This window comes from Rhagoletis zephyria, unplaced genomic scaffold (assembly GCF_001687245.7).
Source record: "Rhagoletis zephyria isolate East Lansing unplaced genomic scaffold, Rhagoletis_zephyria_1.1 Rzeph_scaffold_02053, whole genome shotgun sequence".
Taxonomy (NCBI): Eukaryota; Metazoa; Arthropoda; class Insecta; order Diptera; family Tephritidae; genus Rhagoletis; species Rhagoletis zephyria.
The window spans coordinates 11,707-28,877 of NW_016159137.1; the positions used below are offsets into that span (position 1 = coordinate 11,707).

General features: G+C 34.6%; 1 protein-coding gene across 5 annotated transcripts in view; it reads right to left on the reverse strand.

Moving 5' to 3' along the window:
- Window positions 1–4,037: 4,037 nt before the first annotated feature.
- Window positions 4,038–17,171, reverse strand: part of papi (tudor and KH domain containing protein papi) — a 44,815-nt gene continuing 31,681 nt past the window's right edge. For 4 of the 5 annotated variants that reach the window (XM_017620112.1, XM_017620110.1, XM_017620109.1 and 1 more), the window contains 6 exons: window positions 6,756–7,109; window positions 6,401–6,683; window positions 5,671–6,224; window positions 5,500–5,606; window positions 5,141–5,269; window positions 4,665–5,083 (listed from right to left, as the gene is read on the reverse strand). In XM_017620112.1, coding sequence (XP_017475601.1) covers window positions 4,665–5,083; window positions 5,141–5,269; window positions 5,500–5,606; window positions 5,671–6,224; window positions 6,401–6,683; window positions 6,756–7,069 — 1,806 coding nt within the window. In that variant the 5' untranslated portion in view covers window positions 7,070–7,109. Of the gene's footprint in view, window positions 5,084–5,140; window positions 5,270–5,499; window positions 5,607–5,670; window positions 6,225–6,400; window positions 6,684–6,755; window positions 7,110–17,171 lie in introns of those variants that run through there. The other variant, XM_017620113.1, reaches the window with a different exon arrangement.

Here is a 17,171-nt window from a genome sequence, read left to right on the forward strand (position 1 = left end):
TTTTTTTTTTTTTTTAAATATCAACACATCTTAATTAAAGTTGAAATGACACTCGTCATACTTTGATTTAAATTATGCAAAGATAAAAAAAGAGTGATAAAATAGCTTTTCAATGATACATTACGAGTCTAACTCGGTGAAGTTTTGACTTAGTTATTTAAGTTTTTCTTAAACCAATCTCTGAAAAAGAACTCAAAAAACAGCGTCTAATATCTCATTATTAGGATTCTATTGAATTTTTTTGTAAGTTTAATGCATATTTTTTAAGTTAAAACTGTTTTGCCATCTGAGGTGATTTAAAAAAAAAAAATACTTTAAAAACTATTTTTATTCATAAAAAAACCAAGGAGGTATTTTCAAATCGGTCCAGCTCACGTAAATCTTAATATTTTTCCGAAATGTTTTGGTGCAATTCTTAAAATATAATAGATTTTATAATTCCAATGGAAAAACAGTAGTAGAGTGATGCAATCTAATGCACATATGTATTCTAGTATACTTACATACATACAAATTGTACTTCGGAAAGATTTTATTCTTTCACGTCGGCTTCTAACCACTTATTTCTAAAAAAGAGAAAACTTGAAAAATTTCACTCCGGAATCCTCCCACAAAATTATAAGATTCCTACAGCTTTCAATTCATTTAATTTTGGCTGCATTTCTTTATTCATTCTGAACGTTTGGAATAAACTTTTTTGTTTATTTATTCTTTAGAACGTTCCTGATGATATGTTGACGTATATTTCAAACGCATTCTGTTTATTCCGGCTGTGAAATGGGATTATCCGGAATGTATAAAGAAACGCAGCCAATATATTATTACAACGACTGATTTTTCGTTTAAAAATCTGTTGTTTGAAATTTTTTCAAAGACAGTTGAAAAACAATTTTTTTTTGTAGCTGGCAGTTTGATTTTGATAGATGCCATAATGGCAGCAAAGGACAAATGGCTAACATGGCGCCAAAATCATTGAGTGAAACTATCTTCTTTTTTGTATCATGATGAAAATGTCCATCAAATACTCCCATCACGTTTTTAAGGCCAATGTGCAAAAAATTATGAAAACAAATGTATGTATACATGTGATTTTGTATCTTCTTTCAACTTATGTCCTTATTTAAAGGTCTCTTTTTAACCAATTTGCAAATGTGTTAGTAAGATAAATGAGAATGTGTTAGTTTCCATGACCCAATTCTTGTAGGGCCGTCATCATGCGTATTTAAGCTCAGTTACCCACAGACGTAAAAACGTAGAACGTATCAGCTGAGACCATCTATCTTATGGCATCTGCGTGTTAACAAAAACTCACCACCGCATGCCCGTGACATAGACATTGCATCTCTCTCCTTCTATCAACAGCAAACTTGATATGTTTCAACGTACTTCTACGCTACGCTACGTACACGTTCGTGGGTAACCGCGCTCTTAACCTAAAATTTCATATTTGGTATAAATAAGGGTACAAACGGTAAGAGCAGGATGCAGATTTTGAACTCCAGTGATCTTACTCAAATCATTGAACAGCTTTACTTTATCAGACCCTTGTTGCAAAAAAACTTTGCTTTAGTATTAATTAAAACGCTAAGGCCCCTATTATGAGTTGCATTCGATTTTCGATCTTCGCTGGCTATCGAAGATCGAAAGTGAAATTCGTATTATGGCTATGCAAGCGTATCGAAATTTTCGTTGAGTATCGAATTTTCTGTTGAACAGAATTTTGCTTTCGTTGGTGTAGCGGAGTGTTAAAAAATTTTAAAAATGTATGATTTTGCATTTATTTTCTTACTTTTTGGCGGCTAGACACTAATTTTAAACAATTTGTATTATATTCAAGCAGTTCTAACGTCGTGAATAGTAAACAAAAGCGCGAAAGTCTGGTTTTACATATGAAAGAAAATCCCTATACGCTATTGGCACGATCTCTGAAAACAAAAACATGGAGCTGTTTATAGTTTTAATATATTTTAAATAGATTTGGATCACAAAATTTCTTAAATATATTGTATGTCAAAATATATTCGAAATACTGCACTTAAACTGTCACGTTTTTTGCTCCTAGCCAGTTTTCTAAGCCCTCATCCTCTGACGAATCGTTCAACCAGAACTCCGTTGTGCTAATTAAATTTTTTTTACCACGCTTTTATAAACTCGCTTTCGTTTTTATTTCATTTTAGGTGCAATCCCGTATTCCTCGGACTCGGACAAGTAAAACTGCCAAAAAATTAAAATTCACTCTGAGCGAGAGAGTAACATTGAAATGTACGAGATCGCTTTCTAGTAAAAAATGGTAACTTCTGTCAACTTCAACATAACTTCCAAATTTCGGTTGTAAATTTTTGCTTATTTTGTATGTAAACACATCCAGCTCACACATGTAAATAACCAAAAATACTTTCAAATTCATTAGAATCTACTTAAACAAGTAATTAAATACTTTTCAACATGAATTAGCAGAGTGCACTTTTCTTTTGTTTACAATTTGGTTGCCAAACACACTACAGCTGATCGTTTGACACATTTACCAGAATTTACCAGCAAAAAATTCTCGGACTAAAACTGGTAACTTCTGACAGAGAGAGAACCGTATTTACTCTCTTTTTTGTCCTCTCAATAGTCAGAGAACCGAGTACGGGATCGATTTCCAGTAAAATCTGACTGATTCTGACTATTTCTGACTAGTCCGGACTTGTACGGGATCGCAACTTTTAATTTTCACAAATTTACATATGTATGTACATATGTATAAGCACCAAGGAATGAAACCGATTCAAAATAACGTTCCGGTTTGGGTTTCGGTTTTGCCAAGTGTTTCGGTTTCGGTTTTGGTTTCGTTCTTCAAAATTTATTTCGGTTTTGGTTTCGGTTTCGTTCCGGTTTCGATTTTTCACAGAAATTTTGTTGATATTATTTAAATCACAATGTCTTAAACGTTGAGGAAAGAAAATCGAAAATTACAGTTCACTGATAATATCAACACTAGGTTCTTTCCCTAACAATCCGGACCGGATTTGGTAATTAGAGAATAAGAGAAACATTTTCTTTCAAAAATGGAACNCACTATTGTGAACAACCTAAACGAGCGAAATTCACAATAGCGGTTTTCTCCATCGAATGTGCGCCATAATACCAAATGAAAATTCGATCGATCAGCACTTTCGACCACAGTCGAAGATCGAATGCAACTCATAATAGGGGCCTAAATCTCATCTAAATTTGATATGAAATTAAAATAGAAAATTTATTTCGGGCTCGCCAAATGTAAGCCAATGTACATATTTTGTATATGCTCGGGCATATGTATACAAATATGTGTGCATGTAATTTGTACGATATTTTTATGTCACATATTTTCCGCATACCAAAACGATATAGATACATACTAAAGGGCTGCAAGAGTTAAGCTGAAATTAGTCAAGAACGTAAACCTACCGGTACGTAAATCCGAGTCAGCTGACACGATCTGTCTTACCAGAGCGCCATGTAAATGAAAACTCAACACCGCAGAATTTTTCTGTAGTTGTAGCCCGTAGCGCAGAAATCTGCGGAATTTAGATTTTTCCGTGTCAGCTGATTTCTTCCTTCTATAGATGGTTGCCACTTCGTCAGTTTTGTAGATGGCAAAAAAGTTATAATGTCCTATTCAAAATACGTTTAAAATATTTGAAATTTACTATTGAATAAGGTTCTTTGTTGAAAACTAAGTAGTTTATATTTAGCTACGATCTATTATAGCACGAAAAATTGTAGTTGAAAAGGTAAGTTTATGAAAAGGCATTGATGAGTGGCAACACTGTAGTAAGCAACACTGAGGGCTCCAGTAATCGACAAAATTCTGCGTATATAGACTGCGTTTAAGTATACGTTCTGCGTTCTTGACTAATTTCAGCTTTAACTCATGAATTCATCCCATAACTCGAGTCTAGCGCCGCTGTTGAGTTGAATCGATCGTTAAAAGGCCGTTCGCACCAGGCGATTTTGCGTTCAACTCACGCAGGGTTGCACAAAAAAAAATTGAATGGCTAAAAATAACAAAATAGCCCTGCGTGAGTTGAACGCAAAAGTTGAACGCAAAATCGCCTCGTGCGAAGCAGTGGTTGGTGGTGTGATGAATTAACAAGTTTATCCGCTAGTGAAAGACAAGAACTCACATATTTTCTTAGTATCTGCATTCAACTAGTTTCAACTCAACAGCGGCGCTAGACTCGAGTTTATTTATGAGTTGATTCTTGCAGCCCTTTTAATACATATGTACATAAATTATTTTGCATACATTTTTGAAAATCGTTTTCAGGTTTATATACTAAAACAGCTTCAATTTTTTCGCGAAAGCCTGTAGTTTTAGAAACAATTTTGTTATCAATTTGATTACAATGTTTTTTCCAATGAATTAAGTAAATTCGTTAAACTAAAGTCATTTAAGAAAAAATAAAATATTATATGCAAACATACATAGAAGTAAAATTTTTATCAGGATATTTTAAACAATCTTTTATAAATACGCAACTAAATGTCGATAATAAACATGCGTCAAAGGACATGTTTTGGTTAAAAGACGTATCATTTAAATATTTACAAGAATACCCACTAAAGAACTAAACATAAAACAAGGTGATACACTATTATGTAGGTAGTAACATGAGAAGGAATCCTTAAATTTGCCCTTATCGATTTAAATTTCCATTGATATGGCGATTCCCATTTCCTGACGTTTTCGTAGATGTTTCATCGAAATTATCGTTAAAGAGCTCGGAAGCGGTAAGTTTGGCTAGATTAGATGCCGTTTCTGTTGCCATTGATGCAATACGCGCATCGCCAGCGCCATTTAAATGCAAGTTATTGTTGATTCTCAAGTGATCCAACTGCTCCTCGAGAAGGGAATCCTCCGCTGCTCTTAAATTCCCATTACTAATCGACAAGTTCTCGTTACGACGTAGAGATTGAGGCGAGTTTAAATTGGTTTGATCAAATGCCAATGATTCCGGGCCAACAGCATAGTAAGGGGAACGCGGTCGCGGAATGTCATCAGCAGGCAAGGCAAAACCATGCGAAATTAACATGTGGCCAATATTGACTTCTACTCCTGGAAATATGATAACAATTATATATGTCTAAACAGCAAGAGTATTTTAATTTGTACCTTCAGTCAAGTCGAAAAGTTCAACACCGGGTATAGGTGAACTCTCGCGAGCTGGGGCAGTATCGACTATGGCCTTTTGACGCTCTTTGTATGTAACAGCGCGGGAAATTAATTTTTTCCAGTTCGCAACTGCAGGAAAATAAACATTAATTTGCTTATAATCATATCTCAAATATACTTCATTTTCCTTTTACACGATTTTGTCTCATACTCGAAATTTTACTATATACATATGTACATTTTTTTTTATCGAACAAGTTAGGAGATTCGGAAAAAAATTATTTTCGCACGTGTTTTTTTAATTCCCCGACTAACCATGTAAAAAGGGAATAAGGTAAGTGTATACACCTTATACTTGCCTTGGGTAAGTTCCTCAAACTTTTGAATTGATTGTGTTTCCCAAGTGTCTGGATCATTCAATATTGTAGACTTAACTCCGGCTAAAAAGCATTCCACTGCTTGAAATCTATTGTGTTTGAAATATGTAATTTTAAAGGTAATACTACATGAATTGTGTGAATTTAATATACCTTAAAGTCAGAAAATCTGTACGCAGCTCAAATACTTCGTGAGGGGATACATATTCACTGTCACCGTAATCAACGAAATACAGGTCCAATACTACTTCGTTTGGGTTGTATTGATTTGGCAAAATGCCAACAATTTCTGCACGATACCACTTCCCATCGTATTTAAATATGGCTGCTACTATTTGCCCTAGATACGGTTCTTGGATTTGATGGCGAGCCTTATTCTCTGGTTCACTATAATAGTCTGTCATTGATTGGACCATGTCATCCAGTTTCTTCGATTGTGGGCCAATTATTTGTACCCAGAACTTAGAAGGCGAAGCAATAGCAGAAACGTATACCTCCATAGGCTTTTCCTCGTCTCGAGCTGCGAGCATTTTTTCACGAGGCAGCAAATGGGAGCTCAATGATGTTTGTGAAGAATACATACTAGAATTTATGCTATTCGAAGGGGAGCGCCGAGGTTCCCGTCGGTGCTCAACTTCTTCAACGGCCCGACGAAGTTCTTCGTCCTCTTCAATTTTTTCCTCAAGCAATTTGCGGGCGATATTTACCTACAAAAAGTATGAAATTTTTTTAAAATTATGAATTATATGTTCATGTGAGGCTTGAAATTTTAAACTAAACTTTGCAAAACAAAAATTCAGTAAGAATGGAGTGCATATTTATTTTTACAGAACGGTGTTTTAAAGTCCCTACATATGTAATTACAAAAAACATTTTGTCTCACCTGTTGCTGGTTGCCGGTAATAAGAATGCGACGTCTGTCCTTAGCTCCGCCACTACGACCCCCGCCTGAATCCACAGCCACCTTAGCCAAGGAGATGCGGCATATTTCTTGCATTGCTTCGCCACATCGTCCCATAATTTTGCCACACACACTTTGCGGCACCCAGATTTCTTCCTTGATAATAGGCGCCCTTTCGATCTCTTTAAGCAGCAATGAACGCGCTTGTTTGACGCCATTTGCGTTACCAGTTATATCACAGATTTTGTACTTCTCATTTTTGTCTCTATAATTGAATAGACACATACATTCTTAGGTATAAATAAAGTAGAAACATTTTTGTGTAAGAAGAACTCACTTCAAACGAATTTTGGTACGTGTCTGTTGTTCAATAGAGCTTAAATTAGCTCCGCCGCGACCTACACACAGCGGTATGTGCTCATTTGATATCTCAAAATTAATTTGTATCTCTTTTCCTTTTTGTTTTGGAGAGTTAGTTGGTGCCGGCTTTCCTCTTCTCTGTTTTACTCCTGGTTTCTGTTGTGCCACATCCTCGTCTTCGTCGCGAGTTTTAAAGTAAGCGTATAGCATAGCGCCACCCAAAGTGCATAGACCAAAGCCGAGGATTAATTTATATGTCGGCAAGTCGGCGAAAGCGTTATGCCGTAGCATATTTAAAATATAATTTTTTTATTTTTAATAATACAAAAAGCTAAAAAATAGTAAAAGAAAAATAGAAAAATGATAAAAATGTACAGCAAATTTGTTTTTAAGTGCACGAATATTTAAATAAGCTCGGTATAAATACTGCTATTCACAAAATTGGGCGAACGCTTTTTTATGTTAATATTCGCAATGTTTAACATGCTTAAATTTTTTATTAAAATATGGCTTATATTTTATTATTATTACACTAAAATTTGATGGGCTATGAAACTGCATACCTTAATTGTTTTAGAAATTCTTACTAAAATGTTTGCGATTTTGCTGAAACTTTGTAGATTTTTCGTAACTTCCGTACACGGTTTCATTATTGGATTTAAATGGGGTTTGCTAAATTATAATCCATATTTTAATACAAAATGAACAAACAAATTTTAACGAATATTAACAAAAAAAGCCGTACGCTCAATTTTGTGTGTAACAGTACATTTTTTTTTTTTTAGTTTTTTGGGGTGCTACCCCCTGAAATGGTTGCATATAAGGAGAAAATATGTCTCATTTAATATTGACTCAATTGATAATGATGACACATCGTGCATTTCGCGTCAAGCGGACAGGGGAAAAAATTATAGTTTAAAAAACTAAAACTCGCTACGCAATTTTAGAATGGAAATTGCTGCATCTTTTAGGCGCATCATTTTACATAGTTCCATCCCAAGCTAATTAAATCGAGGTAAAAAAGGGTGATGCTATAGAATTCCTTTATATTTTGGGTAATTGTACCTGTGTGAGATATGAAATTGTGTACATATTTTTTTTTTTATATGATGGTTACTTTTCGAGTTATTGGCTTCCAAAGAATAGTAAAAATTAAAATTAGGTGTTTTGTAAAGTAATTTTTTGTATTGAAAAAAAAATAATTAAAAAAATTTTTAAACTTCGCGATTTGGTGTAAAAATGTCTCGCTTTTTAAAATGCGAAATAGATTTAATAAAAAAAAACATTTTATACCACATCGGAAATGAAAATTTAAAAACAAAATTTGAGAAACTTCGACCAATTTTTTTTTAATATATATATGGCCCTTATTATGAGCTATGCAAGCGTGTCGAAATTTTCGTTGAGTATCGAATTTTCTGTCGAACAGAATTTTGCTTTCGTTGGTGTAGCGAAGTGTTAGAAAATTGTGAAAAATGTATGATTTTGCATTTGTTTTCTTACTTTTTGGCGGGTAGACACTAACTTTAAAAAATGTTTATTAATTTTATGCAGTTCTAACGTCGTGCATACTAAACACAAAGGCTGGTTTTACTTATGAAAGAAAATCCCAAAGGCTGGTTTTACTTATGAAAGAATACTCTGTTGGCACGATCTCTGAGAACAAAATCATAGAGCTGTTTACAGTTTTAATATATTTTAAATAGATTTGGATCACAAAATTTCTTAAATATATAGTATGCCAAAATATATTCGAAAGACTACACTTAAACTCTCTCAAAATTTTTCTAAGCTCTCACCCTTCTGACGAATCGTTGAACCAGAACTCCGTTGTACTAATTTTTACCACGTTTTTATAAACTCGCTTTACTTTTTATTTAATTTTAATTTGCGCAAATTTACATAAATATGTATAAGCACACTATTTAGTTTGCTCGATTTGTAAACAAAGCTTCTGCGCGGTGAAAATATACTATTGTTAACAACCTAAACGCGCGAAATTCACAATAGCGCTATTTTTCATCGAATGAGCGCCATAATACCAAATGAAAATTCGTTCGATCAGCACTTTCGACCACAGTCGAAGATCGAATGCAACTCATAATAATAATATTTTTATTTATATTTTTTTTTAATATAGCCTCAGGTATAATTATAATACCCTAAAAGTTTTAGAGTATGATCTGAATTAGTTTGGGAGTACGTATGATGCTACATACGTGCAGTTTTAAAATTGGTTTGGCACCGGCCGCTTCACAATCTCCACTCAACTTCTGTCCAGTGACGTTTTTATAGGCAGTTTGTGTGATGCCCTGGACACTCTGAAACGACATGCTTATATTGCAAAGGAACAGTCGCTTTATTTTAAGAATCCTAGGGAAAATTTTGACGAAGGAGAAGTCGTCGTACAGTGTGATTTTGCAGAAAATTATAGTTTTGTTGTCTCAAGATGCCGCCCAGGCTTTCCATTGGAACAACGACCAGGCAACACTCTTCACCTCGGTTTTTCGTTATAAAGATGTGTAGGGATCTTATTGTTGTTATTTATTTGTTTGGAAATGGTTCTACTTTGTACTTATTTCTACTTTGTACTTATTTTTAATTTAAAGAATATTAGAATATTATGTTGTGATTTCTTTCAAGAAGAAAATTTGTGGTATTCCAAGACGAATTTATATAAGGTGGTGTTACTAGCTCAGCTGATTTTGTGTATGTGTTTCGCCGCACGGCTTCTGATATCAAATTGAAAAATTTTGTTTGAATTTCTACACACACTCTTACAGATTTTTAGAGTTCATGCCGCCAAAGCAAAAACAAAATACATGTAAATTTTTGTTTTGTACTCCTGCTATCACCTTATATTAATTCGCCTTGTGATATTCATTGTGAAATTTCATAAAGAACTTGTTGGTCATTAAATCAAAATATTTTTGATTATTAAAAATAAAATCATTAATTTATTTCACTTAAACACCTGGAATTGTGATTCTACATTTGGCGACCCTGCCCAAGTAATCTAGGGATCTTATTGTTGTTATTTATTTGTTTGGAGATACTTTGTCCTTATTTCAACTTTGTACTTATATTTAATTTAAAGAATATTAGAATGTTATGTTGTGATTTCTTTCAAGAAGAAAATTCAGAAGAAAGAAGATATTCAAGAAGAAAGAAGATATTCATTGCCCAATTTCATAAAGAGCTTTTTGGTCATTAAAATAAAATATTTATGATTATTAAAAGTAAAACTCTTAAATGCCTGCAATTGTGATTCGACAAGATGGAATTGAAATAAAACACAGCAGCATTGTAATGATCTCGGATGACTTAAAACATGATACGGCCACTTTTTACGCTTTCCAAAAAATTCTACACTAGCACCTTTTAGAAAAAGCAATAGCTGCATCGAAAATTATATATGTATATAACAGGCCAAATCCATCTCAAATCAGGCAGGCTGACAACTTCACATCGTAAATTTGATTGCCGATGAAATATGTTACTCTACAAGGAAAATGAGAGGATACGTATTTTTTCTTTTTTTTGGAAAAAACGATTTTTAATAAATATATGCACATATCAATTTTGAATTATAAAAATAAAAAAAAAAAACGAAACAAAAATTGTGTTTTGATTCTTATAGGTGGCCCAGCTTTCATTGAAAATTCGTTTGAAATTTACAAAACTTAAAATTTACAAAATGGCGGCCAATTTTGTAAAAAGAATAAAAGTTAATTTTCTCGAAAAATGCACTCTTTTTTTCCTCAAAATTTTACAACAAATTTTTACCAATAATAGGAATTAATACAAATTTGAAACGGGCTAAACTATTTTTGAAGTCAGGAGATTTTTTTCCAAAATGAAAAAAAAAACTTTATTTGGCAAATATGATAAATATTATATTAATCTTATTATATTATTACATATTTAAAAATAAATAGTTTGCCAATTATGTTCAGCTATTCTGGCCATGTTGCCGCTGTGGTGTGGTGCTAAGCAGTGCGCGCTTCCACTCCGCAGGGCCTGGGTTCAAGCCCTGGTGAAAGACACATCGCAAAAAAATTTTGAAAAAAGGTTTTTTCTTAACAGCGGTCGTCCCTCGGCAGGCAATGGCAAACCGCCGAGTGTATTTCTGCCATGAAAAACAACTTATCATAAAAATACAATCGCCGTTCGGAATCGGCGTAAAACTGTAGGTCCCTCCCCTTTGTGTGTTGAATTTGAGTTAATGTCGGTATATTTGCCTCCGAAATTTATGTTCAGACGTTACTGAAAAAGGAAGTGATTTTGATATGACCATCAAAATCAGCCGATTCGCGCAAATTGTCATGCATGGAGAGCGAAATCTACAAAAATACTTTGAAGAGAAAATAATGAAGTTTACAAAATGTGATATAAAAGCAAACTAAAGGTTGGATTAACTTTAAAACAATTGTATATGTCAAAAAATTTATTTATTTAAAGCGATATTGTTGTATTTTATTAGAAGATATAGTGCTTAAAACCACTGCTATTTAGAGCTTTGTTTCAAGAAGTAAGAGGGGCAAATCAGATTTCTCAAATAAGTGTGAAAAGAAATATGAAATAAGAATATGCCTTTTTGACACAAAAATTAGAGAATTCGAATTGCATGCATTTTTTGCGATCGGATTCCAAACCAAAACATTTTTTCAGAGTATTCTGAATTGTAAAGAAATTTTAAAGAATTCGTAAAGATTTTTTTTGCCGAATTTTCTAAAATAAAATAAACTGTGCACACTTCTATTCTTTTACGAAATTTCGGAAGAAAATCGGTAAAGCAATGAAAACAATGCTGCTATGTGACGAATTTCTTGCAGAAGTTTTTTCAGGATTTTCTTTATTTTTCGTACAGATATTTCTTTACGAGTTCGTGTCAATGAATGACACTCCCTTAACTCCCTTACAAAAACTTTGTACACACACACGAACCCACACACAGTGCCTTGCTAAGAGAGCCGATTTTGTCAAGAGGGAGTGAGAAAACTGTTTTTTGAGCAAACCTTTTATTACTGAATCAAGGTGTCAACCACTTCATATAACTTTCTTTGAAGATTCGTAAAAAAAATCGTTACAGAAATGAGATTATCCTAAAGATTTCGTTCAGATTTGGGGAACTTTGGTTTGCAGGGTATATACATAAGTATGTATGTATATATGCATGTATGCATCAGAGATAGGCGCGGGATATCGGGACCACGGTACTGATTTCAAAATGACTGGGATGGGCTTTAGGGGACGCACAATTGAGCCTTGCGCTTTTTTTCCAAGCTCTTGACGACATCTTGGTATCGCCTGCAGACTACATGTGACAGACGTCCAACCTGGCAGTATTAACGGTCAGAACGCAATCTAAGGATACACATGGCAATAGGTACACAGAAACGACGACGCTTATCGTATGGGGGTGGCATACCATCGAAAACACGAAGGTGTGCAAGAGTAGCCTGACCACGCTTGGTTTGTGTGGAATCGTAACTCGCACAGCTTTGTAGAAGATGCGTGAAGGACCACGGAAGTGATATGGACAACGATTCACATTGCAGCGTTTACGTAAGTAAAGATGGTGCCCCTCAACATATAAAAATAGATTTAACTTTGCAAACCTCATTTTTTATAAAGCCGATTTCAATACGAAAGCAGAGATATATTTCCACGCAACATCTCATGGAAAGGGACCACGCGATGGACTTGGAGGGAATCTCAAACGTTTAGCTACGCGTGCAAGCCTTCAGCTACCTAGAAGTATATTAATCGTTTCAGCTGTAGAGTTATACGACTGGGTATATATATGTAGAAGTATATTAATCGTTTCAGCTGTAGAGTTATACGACTGGGTATATATATGTAGAAGTATATTAATCGTTTCAGCTGTAGAGTTATACGACTGGGTATATATGTAAGTATGCAGTTTGGAGGATGGTTCCGTGCGCAGAAGTGGAAAACTTTTGACTGCCTTTCACCTGGGAGTGGCCAGAAGCGATTCTTGTGCGTACGGTTCAAATCGCAGCTCACAACGTCCGGATATCTATATCCACGTATCCTCTGGCAACCAAACACCCGTTTGGGAGCGAGCTAAAGTGAGAAGGCGTAAAACTTCGCGTGCGCTGGGTTTGGGTCCCGCCACGTTAAAACCCTGCCCAATGAAAGAGAACAAACAGCCTCGGATTAGACCCCCTGGTTTTGATGGCGACCACGGCAAACGTATAAAGGACTATGATTTAAGGGTATGCACCTGGAATATCCGGACCCTTAATGGGGAAGGTGCCTCGGCCCGGCTGATTGATGTCCTCGGGAAGACAAAGGCTGGCATCACCGCCATACAAGAAATGCGATGGACGGGGCAAGGAAAAGTAAGCGTGAAGCCTTGCGACGTCTACTACAGTTGCCACGTAAAGGAGCTCAAATTCGGTGTTGGATTCGTGGTAGGAGAGAGACTCCGTCGCCGAGTACTGACGTTCACCCCGGTGGAAGAACGAGAGACCGAAATACGTGAGTGCGACGAGCTTGAGATGCTGGCAGACAGGAAGAACGCCAGAAAATTCTACCAGAGGGTTAGGCGACTTACGGAAGGTTCCAAGACCAGGGCGATCTCCTGTAAGAACAACAATGGCGACCTAGCGAAAGATGTCAAGAATGTAACGGGTGATTTTTTTGAGGTTAGGATTTTCATGCATTAGTATTTGACAGATCACGTGGGATTTCAGACATGGTGTCAAAGAGAAAGATGCTCAGTATGCTTTGACATTTCATCATGAATAGACTTACTAACGAGCAACGCTTGCAAATCATTGAATTTTATTACCAANCAAGCTCTTAAAAAATCAAAAATTGTGGAGGGAACACTTTTACAACCTATTGAATGGTAGCAGCGCTGAAAGTAGTGAAGAAGACGAACCCGAGCCCCCATTCGATGATGATGGAGTAGCTGTCCCACCGCCTGACTATGACGAGGTAAGAATAGCGATTACGCGGCTGAAAAACAACAAAGCTGCTGGAGCTGACGGCCTGCCAGCCGAGCTATTCAAGTACGGCGCACATAGGGACGAATCGACAATATAAGACGACAAAAATATTTACTCCATATGTATTTGAAAGATTTCAATGAAATTTGGTAATTAGGGTTTTTCATCATCACTGATTTCGAATATTATATTAAATTTCCAAAATTCACAATGGCGGATCCAATATGGGGGACGATTTCTTAAAAAATGTCTATATTGTTATGAAGCTTGGTGTCCAGGGATTTTCGTCGTCACTGATTTCGAAACTGATATTCAATTTTCAAAAATCAAAATGACGGATCCAATATGGCGAACGATCTCTTCATAAATTTATAAATTTTTATGAATCGTAGTATTTACTCCATATGTATTTGACAGATTTTAATGAAATTTGCTAATTAGGGATTTTCGTCGTCACTGAATTCGAATATTAAATAAAATTTCCAAAATTCAAAATGGCGGATCCAATATGGCGGACGATTTATTAAAAAATTTATGGATTGTTGTGAAGCTTGGTATCCAGCGCTTTTCGTCATCACTGATTTCGAAATTGATATTTAATTTAAAAAATCAAAATGGCGGATCCAATATGGCGGACGATATCCTCAAAAATGTATAGATTGTTATGAAGCTTGGTATCCAGAGATTTTCGCCGCCACTGATTTCGAAATTGATATTATATTTTCGATAATTCAAAATGGCGGATCAAATATGGCGTCCCGAACAATATGCGTTTTACTTTTAACGCAATGCATTACCGTTAGCACCATTTAAACCCATTTTAAATTTTGAAAATTTAATTTCAATGTCGTAATCAAAGATAACGAGGATCTCTGAATACCAGGCTTCATAACAAGCTATAATTAGAAAAAAAGTGGTCCGCCATATTGGATCCGCCATTTTGATTTTTGAAAATTTAATAACAATTTCGGAACTAGTGACGCCGAAAATCTCTGGATACCAAGCTTCATAACAATCTATACATTTTTTAAGATACCTTCCGCCATTTTGTTTCCGCCAATTTGAATTTTGAAAATTTGATATCATTTTCGAAATCATTGACAATGAAAACCCCTGGATACCAAATTTCGATGAAATCTGTCAAATACATATGGAGTAAACATTTTTGTCCTCCTATATTCTCGATTCGTCCCAATAAACGACTTAAGAAAAATATGCTCTATTTAATGAAGGGGAAAAGGGGGGAAGAGTTCGTGATATTTTTACATTGGCAATTTGTTGGATTTTCGAACTGTAGAAGAGAAATTGCTGTACTCGTTGGAACTTTTTTTATAACTTTAACTAACATAAAAATTTCAAAATTGTTTCAATAAAAAAGGCGATTTATAAAATAGGTATTATACCCATTTTACATTTATTAACAAAAATCGCAAAATAAAGTACATACCTCACGCCTCACTTTGCATTTTGTCAAAATCATTAGTTGTTAATAAGAATAAAATGACAAGCGAAACTATTTTATCATCGCTTCAAACAAAAAATTATTTAATTCGACGCACGATAGAAAACCCAACTTTGCGCTTCTGCTAAAGCTGCTGCGTTGCGTTACAAGTCAAAATTTGTATACAGTATACAGCATGATAGAAAAAGGAAGGTAGTTCCATTGTCACTTTTTCGTCGCCATATTAACAACCTGACAATTAAGTAGATTGTGACATTTCGTGCTACCGTATCCAATATCTAAAATCCTCCAAATTTTGTTATTAATTTTTTGTTTATTTACAATCGAAATTTGAACAAGCAAAAGGTATTTTGTTGGGTACGGCTAGGTTATTTGTACATTAATTTTGGGTTATTGTGTGCAAACGTTTAACCCAAAGCAAAAAATTTTAACACATACGTGTGGTCAAACAATTAAGCGTTAGTTTAAAATAATGATTTCAAATTTTCAGATATAAATTTATGAATAACTTCGGTTTGAAATATGGATCTTTTTGTAAAAAATACTGTGGTCAGCGTACCCGGACTGATGAGGGTTATTTTTTCTAACCGCTGCCGAAAGCCTTCAACGTGGAAAGGTATTTTGCGCAAAAATCCTGTGGTTAGCGTAACTCGAGTTTATATTCTCCCTGTCAAAATGATGATTATACACCATTTTTCAATGCGTTGCCCTCCCCCCTCCGTCTCCGCTCCCCACCCATAAACCATTGCACAAATAGCCGAACATTTCCCCTTTTGTTTTTGAAAGAGAAGACGTCTAATGCTCCATAAGTTCATAATTGTGTTTCTAGTTTTCATACTAACAATAAATCATCAATTTTGTTTCACACCCCCTCCAATATTGAACAGTAAAATATATTTATTTTTACCCAAAGAAACAACGATATTGTTGAAATTTACTAGAATTGGATAAGATTCACTTCTCTTAAGGTCATGAGGCCTATGGGTTCCAAAGTAAATCCGTTTTCAAGTTACTTGAAAGACATGGACAGATACAATATCGAAATGTGTAATTTCAGTGTCTCAATTATATCAGAAACAATCGTATCCGATATAGAAAACTGTAATAGTCCTGGCTAGCTATATTGTGTAATAATCAGATGACATAATGACACAAAAAAAATTGTTAAAATATGTTCACCAGAATTTTATGAATGTAAAAATAAAGATTTTGGCAAGTAGTTATCGAATTTAATGAAAAACTTGAACGTTTTTAAGATAAAATATTAATTATTTTTAAGAGACAAGTGTTAATACAATAATTTTGTTTATATTCTCAAATTCAGGATATGAAATCCCCTCCACTAAAAACTTAAATTGGGTAACGCCGCTTCGAATTTTTTACAATTGAGCGATTGTCAAAAATCTCCTTTTTAATCAAAAAGTTGTTTATTGAAACTACCTTCTTTTTTGTATCATGGTATACACAAAATGTATACAACAAAGTGTGATTGATTTTGACATTGCTCTCATACGAAACAGGCTATACTGTCAAATTGAAATGAATTGTTAACCCATTTGAAAATGTGTTTTTTTTCAAATTTGAATTTGTTAAAAAAAAAATTACACAAAAATTTTTGAAGCAGCAGATTTTCTTAATAAACGTGAAATTGTTAAGAGATAAACCGCCGAGGAGAGCAAGTAAGCACATTTAAGTTTGGTAATAAGTAAATACGATTGACTTTGCTTAAATATTTAATGTAAGGAAACAAAGATGAAACGGAGCAAAACGTTTGAACGGTGCGCTGTATGCAATAAAAGTCAGGACACGAAAATAGTGCGATGTTTTAAACCACCTAGTTTCGAATGAAGACGGCAGCGATGGGAAGAAAGCTGTGGTGATGTACTACGTGATTCATCTCGCGTTTGTGTAAACCACTTCAAGGAAAGTGATTTCATTAGTTGTCCGTCCA